At 49.4% G+C, this 14,559-nt stretch overlaps 2 protein-coding genes and 1 long non-coding RNA gene across 4 annotated transcripts in view; 1 reads left to right on the top strand and 2 right to left on the bottom strand.

The window, feature by feature from the left end:
* The window catches only part of CSMD2 (CUB and Sushi multiple domains 2), a 644,506-nt gene that overhangs the window by 459,147 nt on the left and 170,800 nt on the right, over positions 1-14,559 (bottom strand). The window lies entirely within an intron of this gene.
* On the top strand, positions 3,401-4,179 carry LOC143839033 (uncharacterized). The gene is made up of 3 exons (XR_013231537.1): positions 3,401-3,696; positions 3,816-3,935; positions 4,069-4,179. It is a non-coding gene; the product is annotated as an uncharacterized LOC143839033 (long non-coding RNA).
* On the bottom strand, positions 4,548-7,737 carry LOC143837537 (uncharacterized). The gene is made up of 4 exons (XM_077337488.1): positions 6,281-7,737; positions 5,699-5,782; positions 5,437-5,520; positions 4,548-5,140 (listed from the first exon to the last, which is right to left on the bottom strand). Exons 1-4 carry the CDS (start codon positions 6,900-6,902, stop codon positions 4,647-4,649), a joined length of 1,284 nt encoding a protein of 427 aa, XP_077193603.1. The 5' UTR covers positions 6,903-7,737; the 3' UTR covers positions 4,548-4,646.

The following is a 14,559-nucleotide window of genomic DNA, read 5'->3' on the forward strand; positions in this document are numbered from 1 at the left end:
ACTTCATTAGATCATGGGTAAATAGAATTTCCCTCCTTCTGCTCATAACATTAACAAAGGTTTGCTATTGTTCTACCATTAAGGATATTCTGTTGTTGACAAGCAGCATAGGGATGAGAAGAACTTGAGACCAAGTATTTAAAATAAAGGGGGTTGGACGACACAGAAAAATAGGTGTAGGGAGAAAGAAATGAATGAGAAAAGTGTGGGAAAAGAGGAAGAGGATTTAAGAGAGGGAAAGGCTGTTTTATCTCGGTGCTGCACCCTGATTGCCACTTTGGGAGAGAAAGGGTAGGCTACTATAGAGAATGACCTTTGTTAGCAGGCTGCAGGCTGGCAAATACTATGGAAGCCATCAGCCCACTGTCTTGTCTTGCTCCAGTGCGCACTTGGTTGATAGACTTAGCATGATCTGTTAGGCAAGTCTGCTTCAGTCTTGGAGAAAGGCAAGTCTAGCCTGTCATGCAGTCCACAAGATGCAGTCCAGAAGCTCACCCCCAGAACCAACACAACAGAGTCCCAGGCAGTAGGAGCATAGCTAAAGTCTTTATTGAAGGCAATTTACAGGAACAAGCATCACCTATAGGCACTCACAGAACCAGGGATTGTCGAAAATGGGGGACAAAGGGAAGATTGGGACCTATGTAGACTCAGCCCCCCACCCCTCCACAATACTTCACTGGAAAACCTGTTCCCGGGATGGAACTGTTTGATCAACAGATGTGTGAAACTTGGGGCCATTTCGCACAGAGCTCAAAGTTGCTATTTGGTTGCTGTTAGCGAAAGCGCTACTTCAACTAGCGAAATGTAACTAGCTGTGCCCGTAACGCACAGCTGCGGTTTTTGCGGAATTTAGCACTTTCACTTCTCGTCACTTTCGTAACCCACAGGCTTCCGGTTCTCCGTCTTTTCGCTACAAAGGAGGTCCCTTTTTAGCGCTTCTGGTCTCCCGTGCCCGTCAATCAAACTGCGGCCACACCTTTGACCTCGACCCTAAAGCCGGACTTGTCGGGGTCCCCTTTTTTTTAAAAAAACCCAGGAAAACCCGTAGCAACGCGTTATCGTCAAATCATTGGCGCCCTTGGAACGTGTTTTCTATTGTTTTCTATGAACCAGAGGTTGATGCATTGATATGTTTTAAAGGTTAATCCCCGCCCACAGTACACGCCCACAGGTTACCTGCTTATATGCACCTGGGCAGACACGCGGTCGGCCTCTCTTTGTTTGCGTAGCCTACTGCCCGCAGCACAGGTTAACGTTGCAATGGAGAGGATTATTTTTCAATTGTTGGCTCGGGTGATTGCCTTGGTCCAGCGTATCCGCACCAGTGTGCAGCATAGGAGGGCTGCTTCAGAGGAATACCGAGAACGTATTGCCAGAGCGATGACCAGCAGCACAAGACGTTCTCAACGGGCAACCATGGCGGCAAAGAGGCACTGGCAAGCTCTGGCAGAGGTCCGGTTCCCCCCCCGGTTCTGGGCGGACGAAAGATCCTCTGACTGGTGGGAAAATTTTGTGTGGGCTCGCTGGGATGATGACCACTGGATTGCCAACTTTAGAATGTCTAGGGGGACATTTTTTGAACTCGTGGAGGCTCTACGTGGACGCATGGAGAGGCAAGTCACTGGCATGCGGCGCCCCGTGCCAGTGGAAAAAAGGGTGGCGGTCGCATTGTGGTACTTGGCAACCCCTCAGTACTTCCGGACAGTAGCCCAGCAATTCGGACTCGGAGTCACTACGGTTGGCGATATCCTTAAGGAGTTCTGCCTCGCCATGGAGGCGGAATTGTTCAGCAAAGTCGTGTGCCTCGGAGACCGGCTTGGAGCGGTGAGTATCATTCGATCCCCTTTGCCCTTTAAATTTTTTTTCTTGTTTGACAGGTCAGCAACGAAGACGCGATACACCCCACGCTGACATGCCATGGCTTATATTCTTTTCTTTCCCTTATTCCAGAGTATGGACGGGTTTGCCAGGCTCGGATTCCCGCATTGTTTTGCGGCCGTCGATGGAAGCCACATCCCTATCCGTGCCCCCGGGGGAAGCATAAAGGAGTTCGGTAACAGGAAGGACTTTTGTTCTGTTCTCCTGCAAGGAACTGTGGACTTCTCCGGCCGGTTTATCGATGCCGAGGTGGGGTGGAGTGGCAGGAGGCATGATGCCCTTGTTTTCAGGGAATCCAACCTCAGGAAAGCCATGGACGAAGGGGTCTTTGTTCCAGGAAACCCCACCGCCACCATTGAGGGCGTGCGTGTGCCTCCGTTGGTGCTCGGGGACGGAGCCTACCCAATACGACGCTGGCTCATGACTCCCTACAAGCGGCCAAGGACAGACGTGCATAGCCACTACAACCTCACTCACTCCCGGGCAAGGAATGTAGTGGAGCGTGCCTTTGGACGTTTGAAGTCCCGGTTCCGTTGCCTGATGTCCCGACTACACGTGCATATAGACAATGTGAATCCGCTGATCATCGCGTGTGTCATTTTGCACAACATATGCGAGGACAAGGGACATAACATCCCCTTCCCTGTGGATGAACCTGATCCTGTTGTCCTTGAGGACACACAAGACATCCCTGAAGCAAGGAGAAGAAGAATCTATGCAGAGGGGTGCAAGGTTCGGGACGCCATAGCCACCCACATCTACAGAAACAGGAGGCGTGTTTAATTGTTTTTCCCACTCTCTTGTTGTTGAATAAAGTTTAGTGTTCTTTGTTTAACCTTGTCTTGTGCGGTTTGTGTACTTTGCCAGCAAAAAAACGGGGATTCTCTGGTCCAAAAGCACTTTGACAGCCCTAAACGCTAACTCCCACTGAAATTGACACACACAACACGGAAGCGCTGAGCGGGGAAAGTTCGGGGAGGCGGGTAGCCAGGAAGTATTGGCGACCCCTGTCAAACCGGAGGATCAATCCACTTATGTTCCAAGGAATAATTTTATTGGTGGGCAGCTTTGATACATTTAAAATAGGGGTGGTCGATCGGAGCAACGCACGTTCGTTCCCTAACCGTCATTCCGAAGATGCCGAAGCCACGGAAGGGCTCCTTCTGGCAGCGCGCCGAGGCTGAGGCACTTCTGGAGCTGGTGCTCCAATCGAAAAGTGTTGGCCGCCTTATGGCCAGCACCCACTGCCACACCAAGGGTGCTTACCTGGTGTTGGCATCAAAGCTGAGGGAGAGGGGCTATGTCCGGACCTGGGAGCAGGTCCGGACAAAATTTAAGCGACTGAAGCTGGACTTCCTCAACAGTCTGGAGCAGTGGGGGGGGGGGGGTCCCGCAGCCAAGCGGGAGGACGGTCTTTCACGACCAGATGGTTAAAATATGGGAGAAGGCTGGGAAGCCCCCCCTGGAAATGAGGAGGCATATGGGTAAGTATGCCCTCGTTGTTTTTCCCTTAAACATGCATGGCATGACTAGCTGCCTCTTTCCCCTACTGTCCCCAATGAAATTCGAAATAGTATTTATATGCTGTCAACCCCCTCTGACTTAGCCCGCCAGTACTGTGTGGAACCACTTTGGTTATGCGCTTTGACTCTAACTGTGGTGTGTCTACCAGCTGTGTTTCATCTCTGGTTTGTGTGCTTTTAATTATGATTTCTCTTTTTCTTTGCCCAGCCACACAATCACCATCCAAGATGGGAAAAGCACCTGAGCGTGAGGAGGAGGAAGAGGGGCCTTCCACCTCAGGACAGGCTGCAGGTGAGAGTTTTATGCCTCTGCGGGAGACCCATGTGTGTGTACCCCCATGGAGCCATATGGGAGCCTGCTGTGATGCTCCCATTTGAAGTGTTATTAAATTCTTTGTTTGATTTCTATAGCAGAAACTATGGAGGCAAGGCTGCGTGCCATGGAGGCAAGGGTGACTGCCTTAGAGGCCGAAGTGGCAGAGCTCAAAGGGGAGTTAGAGCAGCAAAGGCAGCAGAGGGAGGCGGAAGAACGTAGGTTATGTTCTCCACTGCCCAACTCTTCTCACACTGTGGCTAAGGCCACCAATAAGTGTATGCATGTAAACTACAAAAATAGGAAAATATGTGTGGCACTAATGTGTACTTTTTCTCCCTCCCCACACAGTTAAGAAGAAGGAGGACGAAGAGGTCTTCCGGCGCAAAGTTAGGGGGACCGTGGGACGGCTGTGCAGGAGAGTGAGGGCGCTGGAAGGGGCTGGGGAGGGGAGCGGTGGGACCTAAGTTTTTATTTCTTTTTGTGTTTTGGGGTGGGGGGTGTTGGGGGGTTTCCCAGTTACTTTGCCCATTTTTCTATCCCTGTTAAATATTTGAATTTGTTAAAAAAAGTTGGCTTTCTTGGCGGGTGGGGGTGGTGGTGGGGGGGGGTCCAAGTTAAATTCCCTTGTTTTTTTCCCCTGTTGAACTGTTTCTGAAAATAAAATTTTGTTGTAAATTTCCTGAAAAAGACTCCAGTGTGACTCCTTGAACTCGCACACCTTTCACCCCAAACTCCTAAAACACCTTTAACCTTTAAAACACCCTCCAACCTACAACCCACACAACGGTGCCAGAATAGGCACAATCACTAGAGAGGGTACACTGAGACAGAGTCAAAAACATAAACTTTATTGAACAGACAACAGCAAACACAGATAAACAGACAAAATGGCCCAAACTAGGAGGGGGAGAACTTGTCCGCAGGTTTCACGACTCTCTTCCCGAGAACAGTCCTCCTTCTAGTTTGTGTCGCGGCATTCTGAGAGGGGGTGGGTGGGGTGGGTGCTGGAGGTGGTGGGGGGGGTGGGGTGGGTGCTGGAGGTGGTGGGGGGGGGTGGGTTGGGTGGGGGGGACGTTCACTATAATCTGAGGAGGGGGGGCCGCCTCCATAACCGCGACCGCCCTCTCCATCAGCCTCCTTATCATTCGAACTTCCTCCACGCTTTCGCGTAGCGAGTTGTTCGAATCCCTAAGGATGGCGCGGAATTTTTTGCCCTCCTGGGCCACGAGAGAGAGCATCGCCTGGTCTGCAGCAGCTGCACGCCTGGACTCCTCCTGGCAGTGCTCCAGGATCCTTTCTCCCACACTAGTGAGGACGGAGACGCGCCGCAGCCTGCCGCGTTCCCTGGCCAGCCTCTCCTCAGCCGGGAGAGCGCCCCTGGGTGGTGAGCCAGCTGGCTCGTTGTCTTCAGAAAGGACCTCTGTTGGCATAAAAAAGAGAAAAAGAACTGTTAGTAACAACGAGACAGTCAAAACCCACCCTGGTGCACATGGTGGCCTTTCTTGGTCACATATTGTTAAACCAAGACTCAGAACAATGCCAGGGGAGCACACGGTTATTGTTTGTTTGCCCATGGTGGCCTGTCTTGGTTACATGTTAAACCAAGACTCAGAACAATGCCAGGGGAGCACAAAAATGAAAAGGAAGCACACAGTTATTGCACACAGACATTGTCCTGCAGCCATGGCTCGAAAGGAACAGTTCATGCACGCTCACCATCTTGTATGTGTATCCGCCTGCGCAGGGCAGGAGGTCCAGCCACCCCACGCTCCTCCTCCTCCTGTGTCCCGGGTATGAAATCTGAAAAAAGGGAACAAAGAACATGATTAAGGACCAAAGTGTGGCAAAGCAAGCTTCAAACCCTAAAGCGGCAACGTTGAGGGACTATCTTCTGTCTCTTGGCAGTGCTGCTGCCCTGCACAAACAGAAAAGCACAAAGCAGTTAAACCCCCCCCCCCTTATTGCAACTGATACTTACCAACATTTGTGGATGCCCCAGAATCACTGTCCTCTGCTACTGCTGCAGGGGACTCTAGGACCACCGTCCCAGGCATCTGTGTCTCTGTGGACAAGAGCAGAAAATAGTGAAAAAGGAGCAAGCATACAACCTGAACCACACAGCAAGCTCCCAAAGAAGTGGCTAGAGCACTGCAGAAGGCCTATGGCTGAGGCATGCAACAAAACTGTTTGGGTTGTTGTTTAAACACAACCGTTTTAAAAAGCCACCCAAAGCAATCCACAAACATCCAAGCATAGCATGCGTTGCAACGAACACAAGGCATACAATGGTGAAAAAGGAGCAAGCACACAACCTGAACCACACATCAAGGTCCCAAAGTAGTGGCTAGAGCGCTGCAGAAGGCCTATGGCTGAGGCATGCTGCAAAACTGTTTGGGTAGTTGTTTAAACACGACCGTTTTAAAAAGCCACCCAAAGCAATCCACATCCTATCATATTATGCGTAGCAACGAACACACGAGAAAACGATCCCCAAACGTCAGAACACACATTTGCTCAATATAAAAACAATAAAATACAAAATAAAAAGAAAATTACTTACCGGAGGCAAGGGGCGTTTGGTCAGGAACCTCCTCCGGCTCCCCAGGAGCGATGGCCATCAGGTCCACCGTGACCAATTCCGCTGGTCGTTGCTGGACGGGGGGTGGAGGCCGAAAGCTGGACGAGGTTCCCTCGCCGGGATCCTCCTCAGCGGGTGGTTCCTCGACCGGGGCAGCCGGCTTCCGAACCACCTTAAGGCTCCTCCCGACGCGCTTCGGCCTGCCGGCTCCTTCCCCGTCTCCGTACAGCTGGCGCTGCTCCTCGAAGTAGGGGCAGGTAACCTTCTCGTTGCCGGAACCCTTATTATGGTTCACGGCACGCATGTACTCTGCCCTCATTGTTTTGGTCTTCGACCGGCATTCAAGGCCGGTCCTGTTGTGGCCCAGGGCACGCATCTTAATGGCCACTTGTTCGAAGACCTCCCTATTCCTGTGGGAGGACTGGAACGCGTCCTGGATTTTCTCCTCCGAGAAAATCCCGATCAGGTCCCTGATCTCCGCGTCCCTCCAAGTTGGGCCACGGCCGGTTGCAGGGACGGACGAGGCTTGAGAAGAGGATTCCATGTTGCTTTCGCTAGTAGCTGAGCAAAATGGTGGTGCGAGGTGCAGGGTGCAACGGATCATATACCTTCCCGCACACAAAGACAAAGGGACTAGCCGGCTCCTGATTGGTAGAGGGCAGTAGGGGACACGCGCATTGGCCACATTAGGTCACATGTCACGTTCAAAACTCCTCGCGCGGGAACAGGATCTGCTCCTAAAGGCCAGATTAGCGCCTTTTGTTTGACTTCTCGCATGCGCTGATTCGTCCACACGCGGGAAGAGCAGTTTGAACATGCAGCGGGAGCCATTTTAGTGAGATGTCCGCCATTACAAAAACGCATGCCGGTGTAAAACCGAGAGCAATTGCAGTGGTACGCGACAGTTCCCCAATAATATTCACCAACCAAAGCATAAATCAATGACATGTAACTGGCGAACGTTCGTTGGCACGCTCAGCGGACAGTTTTTTAAAATGAACGGCGGACGGCGACTCCGCTTGCCGGAGGTCTAGCCGCCGATGGAAGGGGTTGTCCGCACCCAAGCACAACCACGCACCCGGAACCACACAAAGACCCACTACACATAAACCGCCCCTCTTGAAATCACCTCGAATCATATCTATTGAACCCCAGTAATCTAAACAGGAGCCTGCGAGCGGCGAACGTTCGTTGGCACGCTCAGAGGAAAGTTTTTAAAAATGATCCCCGTACGTTGACTCCGCTAGTACTGGCCTACGGTAGACGGGGTTTTAAGCTATGGGCAAATGTTTGGAACGTGACGGTGTGTGCCACTGTGCTTTTGGAAAACTATTGTGGTGTCCGGGCAGAATTTAAGAAAGTGATCGTGCTTGAAAGCCAGTCGCTGTCTCGTTGCCTCGTAGATCCCCGCTCGCTCGGAGAAAAAAGATGGCGGACAGTTCGCCGGAAGTCAGGAGGAAAGGCTCGGGAGGAGGGACTTTGAAGAAACCGCAACAATGGTAACGCACAAGTCTGTGGCGCTACTGTTGCAGATTGGTTGCAGGAGTGTATCGCTATCCGGAGGGTGAATCCAGTTTTCTGGATTCCCCTAGAAGCGCTACAACGAAGCGCTTTTTGCGGGTCGGTTGCAGGACTGTTGCAGATTGTGTACGACGTCGTGGGTTATGGCAAATTTGTAGCGTTTCCAATTGGCAACCATCCTGCTACTTTGAAGCCGTGCGTAATGGCCCTTGGAGACGAACAGTCTGGCCATAGTGGCCAGATTGCCCTAGCTGCCTTCAGATGTTTACACCTCAAAGCAAGGACAGAGATGACAATCAGCTAGCTCAGGGGTAGTCAAACTGTGGCTCTCCAGATGTCCATGGACTACAATTCCCATGAGCCCCTGCCAGATAGCAGGGGCTCATGGGAATTGTAGTCCATGGACATCTGGAGGGCCACAGTTTGATTACCCCTGAGCTAGATGGTGCAGGTCATTGGGTTCAAAGGCCCTCCAACTGACTTGGGACCCTCGGATTTTGTCCTCCTGTCGACAGCTCTGCTTGACTCCACCCCCTTTCCCCTGCCCTCTTGCTTCCCTCCCCTCTCCCGTCTTTCTGCCACACACTTCATCTTCCACAACACCGCAACATGACATAATGACTACCTCTCTCTCTGGCTGGGGAGAGAGTGCAATATTGTATTTTTTTGAGTAGCATGAAACCCTGCATCACTGCAGCTGCTTCCATACAAATGGCAGCCGGAAACTCCTTAAGGGGAACTTTCAGCCAATGCCATGCGTAACATATATATGATCTACTTTTGCTGGCAGGGGCTCATGGGAATTGTAGTTCATGAACATCTGGAGGACCACAGGTTGACTACCCCTGGTCTAAAGAACACTAGAAGAGCCATGCTGAATCAGTGATTCAACTAGTCCAGCATTTTTGCCTCACATAGTGGCTAAAGAGGGCACCAAGGTCAAGGCTCTCCCCTAATTCTGCCTCCCAGCACTGGTATTCACAAGTCTGCTAGCTAAGTACCGTATATACTCGCATATAAGCTGACCCGCATATAAGCCAAGGCACCTAATTTTACCACAAAATCTGGGCAAACGTATTGACTCTCATATAAACTGAGGGTGGGAAATGAAGCAGTTCCTGGTAAATTTACATTAATTGAGGCATCCGTAGGTTAAATGTTTTTGAATACTTATTTCAAAGAAAAAACAGTAAACTAGCTCTGTAGGTGTAAAAGAGGGCCAGCAAACCAGAGCAGAACAACAGTATCCAAAGTTTGAAAGCTATTACAGCAAGTACAACAGCCACCAAACTGGGAGAGTGGACTACTCTAACTACAATTGCAGTGCCCCCCCCCCCCAGAACAAAACACTGAAATAAAGAACTATAAAACTCAACACTGAAAGAAAGAACGGTAAAAATCAACTTTTAAAAGAAACGCAACCCCGAGAAGAAAAGGCAAACAATGCAGCCCCTCAGAAAAAAAGAAGAAATAAACTTTAGGAGAAACAGTAAATTCCAAAGCACCCCACCCCACCCCCAGGAACCAAAATAATAGTTTGGAAGACATGAAGGCAAAACGAAAAAGAAAAGATCAGAGTCCGTCAGCCAAACCCTTGCTGTCCTACAAGCAGCCACAGCAAGCAAGCTTCAGCATTTCGCAACCCTCCAGCCACAGCAACAGAGGGTAGTTGGACAGGAGACTGTCAAGGAGGCCTTGGCTCGCCATATAGAGGCCAGCAATGGCAAGCCACCTCTGCTCCTCTCTTGCCTTGAAAACTCCATGGTTGGGGTCACCAGGAGCCCGCTGCAACCCAACCATTTCACTGAATGCGCCCCACATCTAGCATTCTCTGCTGTTTTTTTTAAATACTGAAAAAACTCCCACAACTCCTGCGTTCCCACCCTTTGAGTGTGCTTGTGTTAGAAGGGGACTATGCAACCTCTCTGTGAATGTTTCAACAGCTGGTTAAAACCTGGCTATTCAGGACCGCCTTGCATGCCACCAGAAGGAGAGTGGGTTTTGTTTACGGGTTGCTTCTGCTCAACTTTGTTGATTTCTATGGTGTTTTTTAAAATGTAGGTGCTGTGTTTCAAAACGGCTTCAGGGCTGCAAGCTGTGCCATGCCACTCTGCTCACAGAAAATGGGAGGACGGGTTTTTAAAGGAATAAAATATGCAAAGGTTAAACACTCTGGTTGCACTGATAATTCTGCAGAAGTTTTAAAATGCATATAGGGATTTACCAGAGATCAATATTGGAAGGTCTCAAGATCAACTCTGTCACACTCTTTTAATCTCTCGCTTCCTCCTCCGAGGCAGCTGGCATGGCTTCCCCGTTCACCGTTTTATTATTTTAACAGCCACCTTGCAAGGTATGTTAGGGAAGCAGAAAGGAATTGAAACACAAAGAACCCATGACATTCATGGACTGCAACAAAAATTGAGTCCCATAGCACCTTTATGACCAACAAAGATTTATTCTTTGTAGGTCTTAAAGGTGCTATGGGACCCCATTTTTGTTGTGCTACTTCAGACCAACATGGCTACACACTTGAATTTGTATTTATGGACGGAGAGACTTTTAGTTACAACATTTCCAATCTACCCGTTTTTCCCCAAGGAAGCCCAAAGTAGCTTACGGCAGGGGTAGTCAACCTGTGGTCCCCCAGATATTCATGGGCTACAATTCCCATGAGCCCCTGCCGGCATTTGCCGGCAGGGGCTCATGGGAATTGTAGCCCATGGACATCTGGAGGACCACAGGTTGACTACCCCTGGCTTACGGCACTCTTCTCTTCCAATTGATTCACAACAACCCTGTAAGGTAGGCTGTGCTGAGAGTACATGACTAGCTCAACGTCACCCTGCAAGTTTCCATGGTAGAGGTGGGATTTGAGGCTGGGTCTCTCGATTATTAGTCCAGCACTCTAGCCTCAATACCACGCTGGCTTGCTTTGAATAAACCCAACCACCGCGCCTGTGTTCAAGAAGAATTGGCCTTCTGGGAACCCAGGAACAAAAGAAGTCACAAGACAACTTGCTGCAAGACCCCACAGGAAGTTCTCCTCAAAATGGCCTGCCTCTATACATTTAGTTGCCATTCGTCTCAAAAGCTCAAAGGTAAAAGGAGCCCAGAATGATGATCCTTGCCAACAGACCCATCTGTTAAAACATCTTTTCATAGCTCCAGCCTTTAAGCCTGCCCAGTGATTATGGCCCAAAGCAGATGGGATGAGAGGCTAGCTTCCAAGGACAAACCTCCACATGCAGCCATCTTGGTGACTTTGGGTTAGTCACAGTTCTCTTAGTGCCATCCTTGCAGAACAGTTCTCTTAGAGCTCTCCTGGCCCCACTTATCTCACAAGGTTTCTGTTGTAGGGAGAGGGAAAAAACATGTTTTTAAGCTACTTTGGGACTCTTTTGGGTAGTGAAAAACAGGGTATAAAAACCCAGCACTTCTTCATTTTAAGATCCCAGATGGGACCAGCCCAAAATTCATGCTTCATTTTCTGCCTTGACACTTAAAAAAAAAAAAACCTCAATTTAATTATATGGCCAGAGTCATTTTTTAAAAAAATGTTGCCACTCCTGTTTTGAGCCCTCTTCTTTGGAAATTAATGACTGGTGCTTCACACCAAGTAACAAAAAAACCCTGTAATTTTTAAAAGAGACTTTCTAACACGCACTGCTCTTTACTTAATGAACTATTAAGGAAAGATATAGGTCAAAACTGACTGATTCTGAACGTCATACTTGGAAAGCCAGGATCTCATTTACAAATCCTGCCTCGTTTGCCCCCGTTAGCTAATGCCGCATTATGTTTCCAGGCAACATGCACAGACCGAGTGCTTCACTGCACTTTTTCAAGGAGCCGACGCCTAACTGCAACATGAATTGGCTACGGACAAGAACAGAGCACAAATCCTGCAACTCCAGAGCCAAGGTCTGAGCGGAAGCAAGAAACGAGCCTTGAACGTAGCAGGAAAAAGCCAGTGCAGAAGATTCTGGTAACTCACACTAACCTGGCCAATCCAGTAGGGGCATGCTGCATAGCAGCATTGGGTGCCATTGGTGGACATCCTCACTCCAATCAGTGTTCGATGAGGACCCATGATGCCCGTGTTCAATTAGGCCTGCCAAACCCACGGTTGGCATGGGGAATGCTCTGACCTGAGCCTGCCAGTGTTCCAAGCCACAGCAGGGGGCATATAAAAACAAAAACAAAAGCCTATCTCACCAGCAGCACAAGACTGATGGGAAGGATCCCCACAACTGGGCAACCATGTGGCAAATGAAGTTCAATGTTGGTCAATGTAAGGTGATGCACATTGGACCAAAAACTCTTCACTTCCAAGCATAGACTAAGGGGTCTGAACTCGCCTTCCCTGCCTCTCCCCATAACAGACACCCTGTGAACGAAGTGGGGCTGAGAGAACTGGGATCAGCTGGAGGTGGCAGAGCGTAAGACTCTTTTGGGGGTATAGGCAGGGAGGCGGCCTCTCAAATACACTGGGCCCAAACCGCGTATGGCCTTAAAGGTGATTACTAAATCTGGCTTAATTCAGAATTCAACTGGGAGCCAGCCAAGTTGTTGGAGTGCCGGCTGGATGTGGGATCTCCATGATGTTTTAGTGAAAAACCTGGCCACAGTATTATGCACCGGTTATAGTTGCCAGATCAAGGATAAGGGTAAGCCTGCGTAGAGCGAGTTCAGAAGTCCAGTCTAGAGGTGACCATCGCATGAGTCACTGTGGCTAGGCGCTCTGGGTCCAGGTAGGGCGCTAGTAGCTTGGCTTGGTGGAGGTGGTAAAATGCCAGCCGCACTACCTTTGTCACCTGGGCTTCCATTGTAAGGGAAGCATCCAGGATCACACCCAGGTTCCTGGAAGAGTGCTTTTCTGAGAGCTGCACACCGTCCTGGGTGGGCAGACATGCTTCCTCCCATGGTCCCTTCCTACCCAACCACAGGACCTACGTCTTTGCAGGGTTGATCTTTAGACGAATATGCTTGAATCATTTTGTTACTGTTTCCAGACATCTGGCTAAGGGTTCTGGGGAGAGTCAGGGTGGTCATCCATCAGGAGGAAGAGCTGGGTGTCATCCACATATTGGATCCCAGCCCAAACCTCCTCACCAGCTGAGCCAGAGGGCGCAGAAAGATAGGAGAGATAACTGCTCCTTGTGGGATTCCCCATGTGAGCTGGTGCCGGTTAGATACTCACCTATTGCTACCCTCTGTCCGCGACGCCGGAGGAAGGAAATCAGCCTTTTAAGGGCTGTTCCCCATATCCCGGCATCAGCTAGGCAGTGAGCTAGGAGCTTGTGATCTACTGTGTCAAACACTGTTGACAGGTCTAATAGTATGAGCAGCGCCTTGGTCTAGCTGGCATCGGAGGTCATCCATGAGGGTGATTAGCGCTGTCTCTACCCCATGTCCAGACCGGAAGCCAGACTGAAATGAAATGTTGGGCGGGAGACGCAGCCTGATTCGTTGGCCCTTACATTGTTTGGCCCAAGGCAGGAGCACTCATTGGCTTAGTCCCAAATGGTCACTAGGGCTTTTATAATAGGTACAGAAGACACAAGAAGGGCTGATTGTGCAAAGGAGCATGGGATGAGCCATGTTTCCCACTTGCACATTGAACAAGACAGCACCAACTCTACACACTACTGCTCAACATATGACAACATTTAGACTTGCATCCAAGTAACCAAGCTGAAATCTTTGATGAGTGGCACAAACAGGGCAATTGCCACAACCAAATGGGATGACTGGCATATCCACAAATTGGGTAGATGCGATGGGCAGAAAAAGAGAAAGAACAAATATGAACAGCACCTTGGGTGACAGCCGAGGGAATAAGACCAGTTAGTTTCATGTTTCTCCCTCTCCTCCTCTCGTAACTCCACATTTTCAATGACAGTGCGCCTCTGCGCCAAGGAACAGTATATTTTCATGTTTTACAATGCTCTGTAAATCACATCTCTGAGCTCCAGGGATACAGCAGGGTATAAATCTAAATACATAAACATTCTACCTCAAACCTCCCCTGAACTAATATTATTGCTTACGCTCGCCTGATTGTCAAAGTGATCATTTTTCCTCCTTCTACTGCTACCAAGATTAAGGCATCTGTATTATTTATTATATATTGGATGCTGTGCAGTGTAATAATACAAGACCTTTGCTCCAGCTATTTGCAAATTTCTATTTAGCCTTTGGATGCTCTCCCTCCCTGTCTCCCCCCCCCCCCGCATGCTGTTTAACCAACCAACCTAAGCCCCCCCCCCCCACACACACACACACAAAATTGTAGGAAAATGAAGCCAGGCAAAAGACAGAGATAGATTCATAAAAGGTTTGTTTATTGGCTAGCCAATAAAATCTGATCCCTTGACTAATGCATTAAATTAACAGGCATAAAAAAGAAAGATGCATTTGTTAGTCATTCCAAAACAGAGACAAGTGGTGTCTCCCAAGGAAACGTATTACTCTAGTTATTTTTTAAACAACAATTTTGACTATTTTAATTATAAAGCCACAAACGGGAAGAATGAAAAACTGGCGATTGCTGAATCCACAGGGCAAGGATTCTCCATTCTGCACAGAAACTATCATCTATAAAAATGTATAAGGAAGAGCAGCACTGCTGGATTAGACCAGTATTTGCGTGGCAAGTGAGTCATGTGTGGCCCTCCAAAAAGATGCCTCGGTTGCAGCTGTGTTAGACCAGTAGATCAACAGCCTGGGTTAGACCA

Source organism: Paroedura picta, chromosome 5, assembly GCF_049243985.1.
Source record: "Paroedura picta isolate Pp20150507F chromosome 5, Ppicta_v3.0, whole genome shotgun sequence".
In the NCBI taxonomy this organism is placed as follows: Eukaryota; Metazoa; Chordata; class Lepidosauria; order Squamata; family Gekkonidae; genus Paroedura; species Paroedura picta.

What these genes read in the sequence shown, in the direction of transcription:
- LOC143837537 (XM_077337488.1), bottom strand. Translation starts at nt 6,902, where the DNA reads ATGATCCGTTGCACCCTGCACCTCGCACCACCATTTTGCTCAGCTACT. An exon ending in TGGGGCATCCACAAATGTTG is followed by an intron (nt 5,521 to 5,698) that starts GTAAGTATCAGT and finishes CCCTTTTTTCAG; the next exon opens with ATTTCATACCCGGGACACAG. An exon ending in GCGGATACACATACAAGATG is followed by an intron (nt 5,141 to 5,436) that starts GTGAGCGTGCAT and finishes TTATGCCAACAG; the next exon opens with AGGTCCTTTCTGAAGACAAC.